General features: G+C 35.9%; 1 protein-coding gene across 2 annotated transcripts in view; it reads right to left on the reverse strand.

The window, feature by feature from the left end:
• PIK3C2G (phosphatidylinositol-4-phosphate 3-kinase catalytic subunit type 2 gamma) overlaps window positions 1–1,451 on the reverse strand; it is a 344,923-nt gene extending 343,472 nt beyond the window's left edge. For both annotated transcript variants that reach the window (XM_035028133.1, XM_035028132.1), the window contains exon 1: window positions 725–1,451. In XM_035028133.1, the coding sequence (XP_034884024.1) occupies window positions 725–1,402 (678 nt within the window). In that variant the 5' untranslated portion in view covers window positions 1,403–1,451. The remainder of the gene's footprint in view (window positions 1–724) is intronic.
• Window positions 1,452–11,944: the final 10,493 nt, after the last annotated feature.

The following is an 11,944-nucleotide window of genomic DNA, read 5'->3' on the forward strand; positions in this document are numbered from 1 at the left end:
TCTTTCTTTCTTTCTTTCTTTCTTTCTTTCTTTCTTTCTTTCTTTCTTTCTTTCTTTCCTCCTTTCTTTCTTCTTTCTTTCTTTCTTTTTTTTTTTTACTGTTTACTTCTAGTTTCACTTGTGTCTAGACTCAGGGTAAGCAGAGAAATATTCAAATATTATACAAGAAACTCTATGGTGACTAAATTGGAGAACTACTGATGAAACCATTAGGATGAATTGCACATGATTGCTTAATTTCCTACTCTTGGAATGATCCCAATAGAAGATGCCTGCCAACAGTATAATTTAGGAGCCTCTGGGCAAAAGGACATTTTTCCTACCATAATGACATAAAGTTTTAACTTATGACAGTATGACTCAAAATATAAATCTAATGAGATATATGTATGTTTCTGTGTGCATAATAACAATAAGAATCAAAAGTACTTTCATCAAAACCTCCAATTATATTTTTATCCAATAAAATGTAAGGACTATAACATTTTATTTAGTTTTGACTAAACTGGACCTTTAAAAATGATATAAATTTTTTTTTCTTCAGAAAAAAAATAATTAATTTAGGAACACAGAATTTGTGAATAATAAATTATTTTTTTCACAAATAATATTAATACATTTTCCTATTTAAGATGAGTGACTCTCATTACCAAATTAATCCAGTACATTATTGGATGATTCTTTCAGATTCTTTTTTTTTTAAGTCAACATATATAATACATACCTCTCTATTCTTTAGCCATGTATTTTCCCAGGTCCTGGGTAAAGAAGAACCTTCAAAAGGCATCAGAGAATGTTCCACAATGTCCATATTCCTACATCTTTTATTCTCTTCTTTTGGCATGAAGTCAGTTGAAAAGGATGGATATGTAGAAGGGATGCTACTTTCAAATCCTATGTGGTAGTTATGATTTTCATTTTCTAATTCTCTCTGTGAATTAATTTTATCCAAACTAGTGGATGATGAAGCTAAAATATTGAATCTGTAATCATCAACACCATGATATTTTCCTATGGGGTTTCCCCAAGAGCTTCCTTTGTTCATGTTTTCAGGATTTGGTAGCAAAGAGCTCCTAAAGCCAATTACTGGTGTTTTCCTAACTTGGTGACAGGAGAGTTCTGAGCTTTTAGAAGTTAATTCATTCAAGGATATTTGGTGTGTTTCATCTAACGAATGTGTTCGTGAGTCTCCGCTTGGTGCACTGGGTACAAAAACAGTGTTTTCTTCAACTTCACTCTGATAGAGCGGAATGTTATTACTGATCTCATCTACTAGCTGATCAAAACCCAGACTGACTGGGCTAGGGAAAAGGAACTGATTTACAGATTGAAATTCTTGGTGCTCATTCTGCTCTTGATGTGATTCACTGGTATTTAGATCTGTTTTCCAACAATATGCCATTTTTTATTTTATGTAAATGAGAGGGTTGATTCTGCTCCAGATATATACCTGATGATATTATAAAAGAGGATAGGAATTTTCCTAGAGAAAACATAAAAAGAAACAAAAAATTCTTTGATTAATTAGAAATAAAAGAACTTGCAAAAAACAAATATGATGAGTAAATATATAACAATTGTTTTGAAGCTGCTTCTTAGCAAATAAAATTATTCATGAATAATCTAAAACTCCATCGGGGCTCACAACATTAAAGTCTGTAGGGGGAGTATTGACTTTGGATTTGTGAAACTCCTATAAAGAGAAAAGTAAGTCCACCTGAATTATGACAGGAATTTCATGAATCAATCAAAAGTCAATATTCCTCTTGAACTCCTTCTCCTACTGAAGATCCGTTTGCCTCCACTTGTCATCTCCCTCTGAATTCAATTATCTATAAGTATGCTAGCATGTTAAAGTCTTCTATTAGCTAAACAGTCTCTTTATCAGCAATTACTCCATTCCTAGACATAGTCTTAACTTTTTTCTCCTTGCCATAACCAATTTTCTTGTAAGTTGGCTAGACCCTTTCTTCCCCTTCCCAAAACTCTTTAAACAATTGCAAACTTCTTTTTTTTTTAAGATTTTATTTATTTATTTGACAGAGAGAGACACAGTGAGAGAGGGAACACAAGCAGGGGGAGTGGGAGAGGGAGAAGCAGGCTTCCCGCTGAGCAGGGAGCCTGATGTGGGGCTTGATCCCAGGACCCTGGGACCATGACCTGAGCTGAAGGCAGACTGAGCCACCCAGGCGCCCCAACAATTGCAAACTTCTTTCATTATTTCTCCAAAATAACTTTCATTAGGTTCACAAATGAGCTTCATGTCAGTAAATTCCATTGACATTCATCAGTTTCTTTTTTTTTATTTAAAGATTTTATTTATTTACTTGACGGTGGGCGCGGGGAGCTGCAGGCAGAGGGAGAGGGAGAAGCAGGCTCCCCACTGAGCAGGGAATCCTTTCTGGGGCTCCCAAAGGCAGGCCCTTACTGGACTGAGCCACCCAGTCACTCCAATATTCATCAGTTTCTATTTTACTCTATCTGTCTACAATCCTTATTCCTTTCACCATACTTCTCATTTTAAAATTTTTTGCTTTCTTACTTTGACTCTCTGTGATACTGTACTCTCTGAGTCCTTCTTTGTTTATTCTTTCTCAAAGACTCCTTTGCTTATTACTCATTTTCCACTGACACTTGTCAGAGCTTCTTTTCTTCTCAATTAGTCTCTCCTTGTAAGTTATTTCATACTTCCTGTGGCTTAAAGTACCATTATATGTTAATGACTCCTAGACTATTCTTATTATTAGCTTCTCAGTGTCTCCACTTGGAAATTTTTTTTTTTTTAAAGATTTTATTTATTTATTCATGAGAGTCAGAGAGAGAGAGGCAGAGGCAGAGGGAGAAGCAGGCTCCCCGCAGAGCAGGGAGCCCGATGCGGGACTCGATCCCGGGACTCCAGGATCATGACCTGAGCCGAAGGCAGACGCTTAACCGACTGAGCCACCCAGGCGCCCACCACTTGGAAATTTTTTAACCTCCAAGAGAAAGTCCAAGACTTGTATCATAGTTCACCCAAGAACCTGCTCCTATCCCAGTGTTCTCTGTAACAGAAAATGACTTGACCATCCACTCAATTGCTCAGACCAGAAACCAGAGTTTCATCTTTGAATCTTACCTCATTTTTATTCTCCTATATCAAATAAACTACCAGTTCCTGTAGAAAATCTTTCTTCTCCCTGTCTGCCACTGCCACAATGCTAGTTTAAAGCTTTTATCCCCTTAACTGGAATGTGGCGTTGTCTCTGAAACTGCTTCTACATTTTCTGCATCCATTCTTGTGTCCTATAATCCATTTTTTTTAAAATATTATAGTGATGTATTTAAGAGACTAAGCGAGTATATCTTCTGGATATAGCTTTTCAGTGGTTTTCTCACTGCCTCAGGATAACATCTATAGATGCTATATATGTAAGATTTCACTTTCCCATTATATCATTAGACCATGTTAATCTTTCTCACTTAAAACTCAGTACCTAGTATTTTGCTTTACTCACAGTAGTTGCACATCTGTATTTGTTGAACAGATGATTTAATAAGTTAAAAATTATAATTGAGTTATAAGAAAATGAAATTGAAAAGTATTTGTGTCTTTTTTATGAATTTTTAAATTCCCTTAACAATTATATGTTTGTGTGTTAAAGACTAAAAAAAAGGGATAATTGTAATAGTGGTTCACTATCAAATATGATTCTCTATCAATATTTTGCAATGGCAATTGATTTTTATTCTGTTGGCACTAAACTTAAACTCATAATCACCTAAGAAATAAATGAATTAGATTTATTATACTGCTTTACTCAAGAAATTGAACTGATAGATTTGGGGAATAGTTTCAGTTCAGTGCAGTCAAGAATTAAACTGATAGATTTGGGAAAGACTTCCAAGAGATGTAAGTAAGAAGTGTATAGAATGAAGTGTTAACCAAAAAAAATTAATCTATAAAATGTTATTCCAAACTATTCTAATTCATAGGTCACATTATCTAGCCACAATCTTTTTCAGGAATTGCCATTTTTTATCTTCATGTTAATAATGAATACTACGGTTCATTAAAACAATGAAAACTCAGGGTAACTGGATGGCATAGTCAGTTCAGCATCCAATTCTTTGTTTTGACTCAGATCATGATCTTGGGATCATGGGATCGAGCCTCATGTTGGGCTCCACGCTGGGCATGGAGTCTGCTTGAGATTCTCTCTTCCTCTCCCTGTTCCCCTCCCGCTCATGCTCTCTCTCTCTCTAAAATTAATAAATACTGAACATGATAATAAAAATAAATAAATAATAAAATTAAAATAAAATAACAAGAATACATAAATAAATAAATAAAATATTAAAACAAAAACAAGAATCCCTCATCTGACTCTGTCATGAAACTCAGGATTTGCCAGCAGGTGTGACTTTAATTCTGACAACCAGAGTTAATAGCTTGTTGGAGTCTTTCTTAGCCCAGCCTGTTCTATCTTAGTTTAAATATGGTAAATGTGGTTATATCAAGGTGATTTTAATAAATTTACAAATAAAACCCAAACGCAGCAAAAGGAAGATCAACAAAATTGATAAGCTTCCAGCAAGACTCATCCAAAAAAAAAAGAGAGAGAGTACCCAAATAAACAAAATCACTAATGAAAGAGAAGGCATAACAAACAACATTACAGAAATACAAACATTTGTAACAGAATGTTATGAAAACCTATGTGCCAACAAACTGGACAACTTAGAAGAAATGGATAAACTCCTAGAAACATATAGCCTATCAAAACTAAAACAGGAAGAAATAGAAAATTTAACAGACCAATTACCAGCAATGAAATTGAATCAGTAATCAAAAAACTCCCAAAAAACAAAAGTCCAGGACCAGATGGCTTCACAGCAAATTCTACCATTTAAAGAAGAGTTAATACCTATTCTCAAACTATTCCAAAAAAATACAAGAGGAAGGAAAACTTCCATATTCATTCTATGAGGCCAGTATCACCCTGATACCAAACCAGATAAAGACAACACAAAAAAAGAGAACTACAGAAGCACCTGGGTGGCTCAGTTTGTTAAGCGCCGGGCTTTTGATTTCAGCTCAGGTCATGATCTCAGGGTCCTGGGATCATGGACCATGATGGGCTCCGTGCTCAAGGAGGAGTCTGCTTGAGGATTCTCTCTTCCTCACCCTCTGTCCCTCCTCCTGCTGTGTTCTCTCTCTCTCTCAAATAATCTTTAAAAAAAAAAGAGAGAGAACTACAGACCAATATCTCTTATGAATATAGATGCAAATATCCTTAACAAAATATTAGCAAACCGAGTTCAACAATACATTAAAAAAAACCATACACCATGACCAAGTGGGATTTATTCCCAGGATACAAGGGTGGTTCAATATTCACAAAACAATCAACATGATATGTCACATCAATAAGAAAAAGGATAAAAACAATATGGTCATTTCAGTAGATGCAGAAAAAGGATTTGACAAAGTACAACATCCATTCATGATACAAACCCTCTGCAAAGTAGGTCTGGAAGGAATAGAGCTCAACATGATAAAGCCTTGTATGAAAAACCCATAGCCAACAGCATACTCAATAGGGAAAAACTGAGAGCTTTTCCTCTAAGGTCAGGAACAAGTTAAGGATGTCCACTCAAACATTTTTATTCGACATAGTACTGGAAGTTCTAGATATAGTAATTAGACAACATAAAGAAAAAAAGGCATCCAAATTGGTAAAAAAGAGGTAAAACTCTCATTTGCAGGTTACATGATACTATATATAGAAAACCCTGAAGACTCCACCAAAAATCTACTGGAACTGATAAATGAATTCAGTAAAGTTGCAGGATACAAAATCAATGTACAGAAATCTGTTGCATTCCTATACACTAATAATGAAGCAGCAAAAAGTGAAATCAAGAAAACAGTCACACTTACAGTTGCACCAAAACCAAAAAAATACCTAGGAATAAACTAAAGAGGTGAAAGAAAGACCTGTACTCTGAAAATTATAAAACACCAATGAAAGAAATTCCAGATGACACAAAGAAATGGAAAGACATTCCATGCTCATGGATTGGAAGAACAAATATTGTTAAAAGGTCTATACTGGGGTGCCTGGGTAGCTTAGCCAGTTAGGTGGCTGCCTTTGGCTCAGGTCATGATCCTGGGGTCCTGGGATTGAGCCCCATATCCGGCTCCCTACTCAGCGGGGAGCCTGCTTCTCCTTCTCCTTCCCACTGGTGCTCTCTCTCACTATCTTTGTCTCTCTCAAGTAAATAAATAAAATATATTTTTTAAAAAGGTCTACACTACTCAAAGCAATCTATACATTTAATGTAATTCCTATCAAAATACCAACAGCATTTTTCACAGAACTAGAAAAGACCATCCTAAAATTTGTATGGAGCCACAACCTTGAACAGCCAAAACAATCTTGAAAAGAAAAACAAAGCTGGAGTTATTGTAACCCAGATTTCAAGTTACATTACAAAGCAGTAGTAATTAAAAGAGTACGGTACTGACATAAATATGGACACATAGATCAATGGAATAGAACAGCAACCTAGAAATAAATCCACAATTATATGGTCAATTAATCTTTGACAAAGGAGGAATGAATATTCAATGAGAAAAAGACAGTATCTTCAACAAATGGTGTTGGGAAAACTGGACAGCCACATGCAAAAATAATAAAATTGGACCACTTTCTTTTATCATACACAAAAATAAACTCAAAATGGATTAAAGACCTAAATGTGAGACCTGAAACCATAAAAATCCTTAAAAAGAGCACAGGCAGTAATCTCTCTGACATCAACTGTAGGAGCATTTTTCTAGATATGTCTCCTAAGGCAAGGGAAACAAAAACAAAAATAAATTATTGGGACAATGTCAAAATAAAAATGTGAATAAAAAGGGAATAATCAACAAAACCAAAAGATAACCTACTGAATGGGAGAAGGTATTTGCAAATGACATATCTGATAAAGGGCTAGTATCAAAATATATAAAGAACTGATAAAACACAGCAGCCAAAGAAACAGATAATCCAATTAAAAAATGGACAGAAGACAAGAAGAGACATTCCTCCAAAGACATACAGATGGATAACAGACACATAAAAAGATGCTCAACATCACTTATCACCAGGGAAATGCAAATCAAAACTTGCTTTGAGGTTATCACCTTACACATGTCAAATGGCTAAAATCAAAACCACAAGAAAACAAGTATTGGCAAAGATGTGGAGAAAAAATCCTCTTGCAGTGTTAGTGGGAATGCAAACCGGTACAGCCACTATGGAAAACAGTATGGAGATTCCTCAAAAAGTTAAAAATAGAACTACCCTACGATCCAGTAGTTCAACTACTGTGTATTTACCCAAAAAATACAAAAACAATAATTCAAAGGGATACATGCACCCCCATGTTGATTGCAGCATTACATTATTTACAATAGCCAATGTGGAAGCAGCCCAAGTGTCAATCAATAGGGGAATGGATAAAGAAGAGGTGGTATACACACACACACACACACACTGGAATACTATTTGTAACAATATGGTTAGAGCTAGGGAATATAATGCTAAGCAAGTCAGTCAGAGAAAGACAAATACCACATGATTTCACTCATATGTGGAAGAAACAAAGGAGCAAAGGAAAAAAAAGAGAGACAAACCAAGAAACAGATTCTTAGCTATTAGAGAGCAAACTGAAGGTTACTAAAGGGGATGCAGGTGGGGAATTGGGGGAAATAGAGGATGGGGATTAAAGACTATACTTATCATGATGACAAAAATAAAATGATAAAAAAATTAAATTAAAAATTTAAAAAGAAAAAATGTGATTTTTCTTTATACATAAAAAAATAAAGTGACTTTATAATTTTTTTGTGGCTTCAAAGAACTGATTGGCTTTTTAAAAATGATTTTTTAATTTTGTAGAGCCATTAAAGAAGATCTTTAAAGGTATCACTAGTCTGATCCTGAAGTTAAAAATTCCTTTAGCCTGTAGCATTTTTTTTTTAATTTTATTATGCTATGTTAGTCACCATACAATACATCATTAGTTTTTGATGTAGTGTTCCATGATTCATTGTTTGCGTATAACACCCAGTGCTCCATTCAGTACGTGCCCTCCTTAATACCCATCACTGGGCTAACCAATCCCCCCTCTCCCCTCCCCTCTAGAACCCTGTTTGTTTCTCAGGTCCATAGTCTCTCATGGTTCATCTCTCCCTCCAATTCCCCACCCCCATTTTTCCCTTCCTTCTCCTAATGTCCTCCATGCTATTCCTTATGTTCCACAAATAAGTGAAACCATATGATAATTGACTTTCTCAGCTTGACTTATTTCACTTAGCATAATCTCCTCCAGTCCCATCCATGTTGATGTAAAATTTGGGCATTCATCTTTTCTGATGGCTGAGTAATATTCCATTGTATATATGGACCACATCTTCTTTATCCATTCATCAGTTGAAGGGCATCTCGGCTCTTTCCATAGTTTGGCTATTGCAAACATTGCTGCTATGAACATTGGGGTACATATGGCCCTTCTTTTTACTACATCTGTGTCTTTGGGGTAAATAGCCAGTGGTGCAATTGCTGGGTCATAGGGTAGCTCTATTTTTAAATTTTTGAGGAACCTCCACGCTGTTTTCCAAAGTGGCTATACCAACTTGCATTCCCACCAACAGTGTAAGAGAGTTCCCCTTTCTCCACAACCTCTCCAACATTTGTTGTTTCTTTCCCTGTCCATTTTTGCCATTCTAACTGGTGTAAGGTGGTATCTCAATGTGGTTTTGATTTGGATTTCCCTGATGGCTAATGATAATGAACATTTTTTCATGTGTCTGTTAGCCATTTGTATGTCTTCTTCAGAGAAGTGTCTTTTCATATCTTCTGCCCACTTTTTGATTTGATTATTTGTTTTTTGGGTGTTGAGTTTGAGAAGTTCTTTATAGATCTTGGATACCAGCCCTTTATCTGTATTGTCATTTGCAAATATCTTCTCCCATTCTGTGGGTTGCCTCTTTGTTTTGTTGACTGTTTCCTTTGCTGTGCAGAAGCCTTTTATCTTGATGAAGTCCCAAAAGTTCATTTTTGCTTTTGTTTCACTAGCTTTTGGAGATGTATCTTGAAAGAAGTTGCTGTGGCCGATGTCAAAGAGGTTACTGTCTATGTTCTCCTCTAGGATTTTAATGGCTTCCTGTTTCACATTGAGGTCTTTCATCCACTTTGAGTTTATCTTTGTGAATGGTGTTAGAGAATGGTCGAGTTTCATTCTTCTGCATGTGGCTGTCCAATTTTCCCAGCACCATTTATTGAAGAGACTGCCTTTTTTCCGTTGCATGTTTTTTCCTGCTTTGTCAAAGATTATTTGACCATAGAGTTGAGGGTCCATATCTGGGCTCTCTATTCTGTTCCATTGGTCTATATGTCTGTTTTTATGCCAGTACCATGCTGTCTTGGTGATCACAGCTTTGTAAAATAGCTTGAAACCGGGCAACGTGATGCCCCCAGCTTTGTTTTTCTTTTTCAACATTTCCTTGGTGATTCGGAGTCTTTTCTGATTCCATACAAATTTTAGGATTGTTTGTTCCAGCACTTTGAAAAATGTCATTGGAATTTTGATCTGGATGGCATTGAAGGTATAGATTGCTCTGGGTAGCATAGACATTTTAACAATGTTTATTTTCCGATCCGTGAGCATGGAATACTTTTCCATCTTTTTGTGTCTTCTTCAATTTCTTTCATGAGTGTTTTGTAGTTCCTAGAGTATAGTTCCTTTACCTCTTTGGTTAGGTTTATTCCGAGGTATCTTATGGTTTTTGGTGCTATTGTAAATGGAATCGTTTCTCTAATTTCTCTTTCTACAGTTGCGTTGTTAGTATATAAGAAAGCAACTGATTTCTGAGCATTGATTTTGTATCCTGCCACATTACTGAATTGCTGGATGAGTTCTAGTAATTTGGGGGTGGAGTCTTTTGGGTTTTCCACATAAAGTATCATGTCGTCTGTGAAAAGAGTTTGACTTCTTTGCCAATTTGAATACCTTTTATTTCTTTTTGTTGTCTGATTGCTGTTGCTAGGACTTCTGGTACTATGTTGAACAATAGTGGCGAGAGTGGGCATCCTGGACGTGTTCCTGATCTTAAGGGAAAGGCTCTCAGCTTTTTCCCATTGAGGATGATATTCGCTGTGGATTTTTCATAGATGGATTTTCTAAACTTGAGGAATGTTCCCTCTATCCCTATACTCTGAAGAGTTTTAATCAGGAAAGGATGTTGTATTTTGTCAAATGCTTTTTCTGCATCAATTGAGAGGACCATATGGTTCTTCTCCCTCCTCTTATTAATGTGTTCTATCACACTGATTGATTTGCGAATGTTGAAACACCCTTGCATCCCAGGATAAATCCCACTTGGTCGTGGTGGATGATCCTTTTAATGTATTGTTGGATCCTATTAGCTAGGATTTTGTTGAGGATTTTGGAATCCATATTCATCAAGGCTATCGGTCTGAAATTCTCCTTTTTGATGAGGTCTTTGCCTGGTTTGGGGATTAAGGTAATGCTGGCCTCATAGAATGAGTTTGGAAGTTTTCCTTCTGTTTCTATTTTTTGAAACAGCTTCAGTAGAATAGGTATTACTTTTGGTATTATTTTGGTATTATTTTTGATCACTGTTTCAATCTCGTTACTAGTTATTGGCCTTTCAGGTTGTCAATTTCTTCCTGTTTCAGTCTTGGCAGCTTATAGGTTTCCAGGAAGGCCTCCATTTCATCCAGATTGCTCAGTTTATTGGCATATAGTTGTTGATAATAATTTCTAATCATTGTTTCTATTTCCTTGGTGTTAGTCATGATCTCTCCCCTTTCATTCATAATTTTATTAATTTGGGTCCTTTCTCTTTTCTTTTGGATAAGTCTGGCCAGTGGTTTATCAATCTTATTAATTCTTTCAAAGAACCAACTTCTAGTTTTGTTGATCTGATCTACTGTGTTTCTGGTTTCTAATTCATTGATTTCTGCTCTAATTTTAATTATTTCTCTTCTAATGCATGGCTTAGGCATCGTTTGTTGCTTTTTCTCTAGTTCTTTAAGGTGTAGAGTTAGTTGGTGAATTCGGGATTTTTCTATTTTTTTGAGTGAGGCTTGGATGGCTATGTATTTCCCCCTTAGGACCGCCTTTGCAGTATCCCATAGATTTTGGACTGATGTGTTTTCATTCTCATTGATTTCCATGAATTGTGTAAGTTCTTCTTTGATTTCTTGGTTGACCCAAACATTCTCGAGCAGAGTGGTCTTTAGCTTCCAAGTGTTTGAATTTCTGCCAAATTTTTTCTTATGATTGAGTTCCAGTTTTAGAGCATTGTGGTCTGAGAATATGCAGGGAATAATCTCAGTCTTTTGGTATCGGTTGAGACCTGATTTGTGACCAGTATATGGTCTATTCTGGAGAAAGTTCCATATGGGCTCGAGAAGAATGAGTATTCTGTTGTTTTAGGGTGGAATGTTCTATAAATATCTATGAGGTCCATCTGGTCCAATGTATCATTCAAAGCTCTTGTTTCCTTGTTGATTTTCTGCTTAGATGATCTGTTTATTGCTGAGAGTGGAGTATTGAGGTCTTCTACAATTAACGTATTGTTATCAGTATGACTCTTTATTTTGGTTAACAGTCGGCTTATGTAGATGGCTGCTCCCGTGTTGGGGGCATAGATATTTACAATTGGTAGATCTTGTTGGATAGACCCTTTAAGAATGATACAGTGTCCTTCTGTGTCTCTAACTACAGACTTTAGTTTAAAATATAATTTGCCTGATATAAGAATTGCTACCCCAGCTTTCTTTTGAGGTCCGCTGGCATGGAAGATGGATCTCCATCCCTTCACTTTCAGTCTGGATGTATCTTTACGTTCAAAATGAGTCTCTTGTAGACAGCATATGGATGGGTC

This window comes from Mirounga leonina, unplaced genomic scaffold, assembly GCF_011800145.1.
Source record: "Mirounga leonina isolate KUSES-001 unplaced genomic scaffold, KU_Mleo_1.0 Mir_201, whole genome shotgun sequence".
NCBI classification, from domain to species: domain Eukaryota; kingdom Metazoa; phylum Chordata; class Mammalia; order Carnivora; family Phocidae; genus Mirounga; species Mirounga leonina.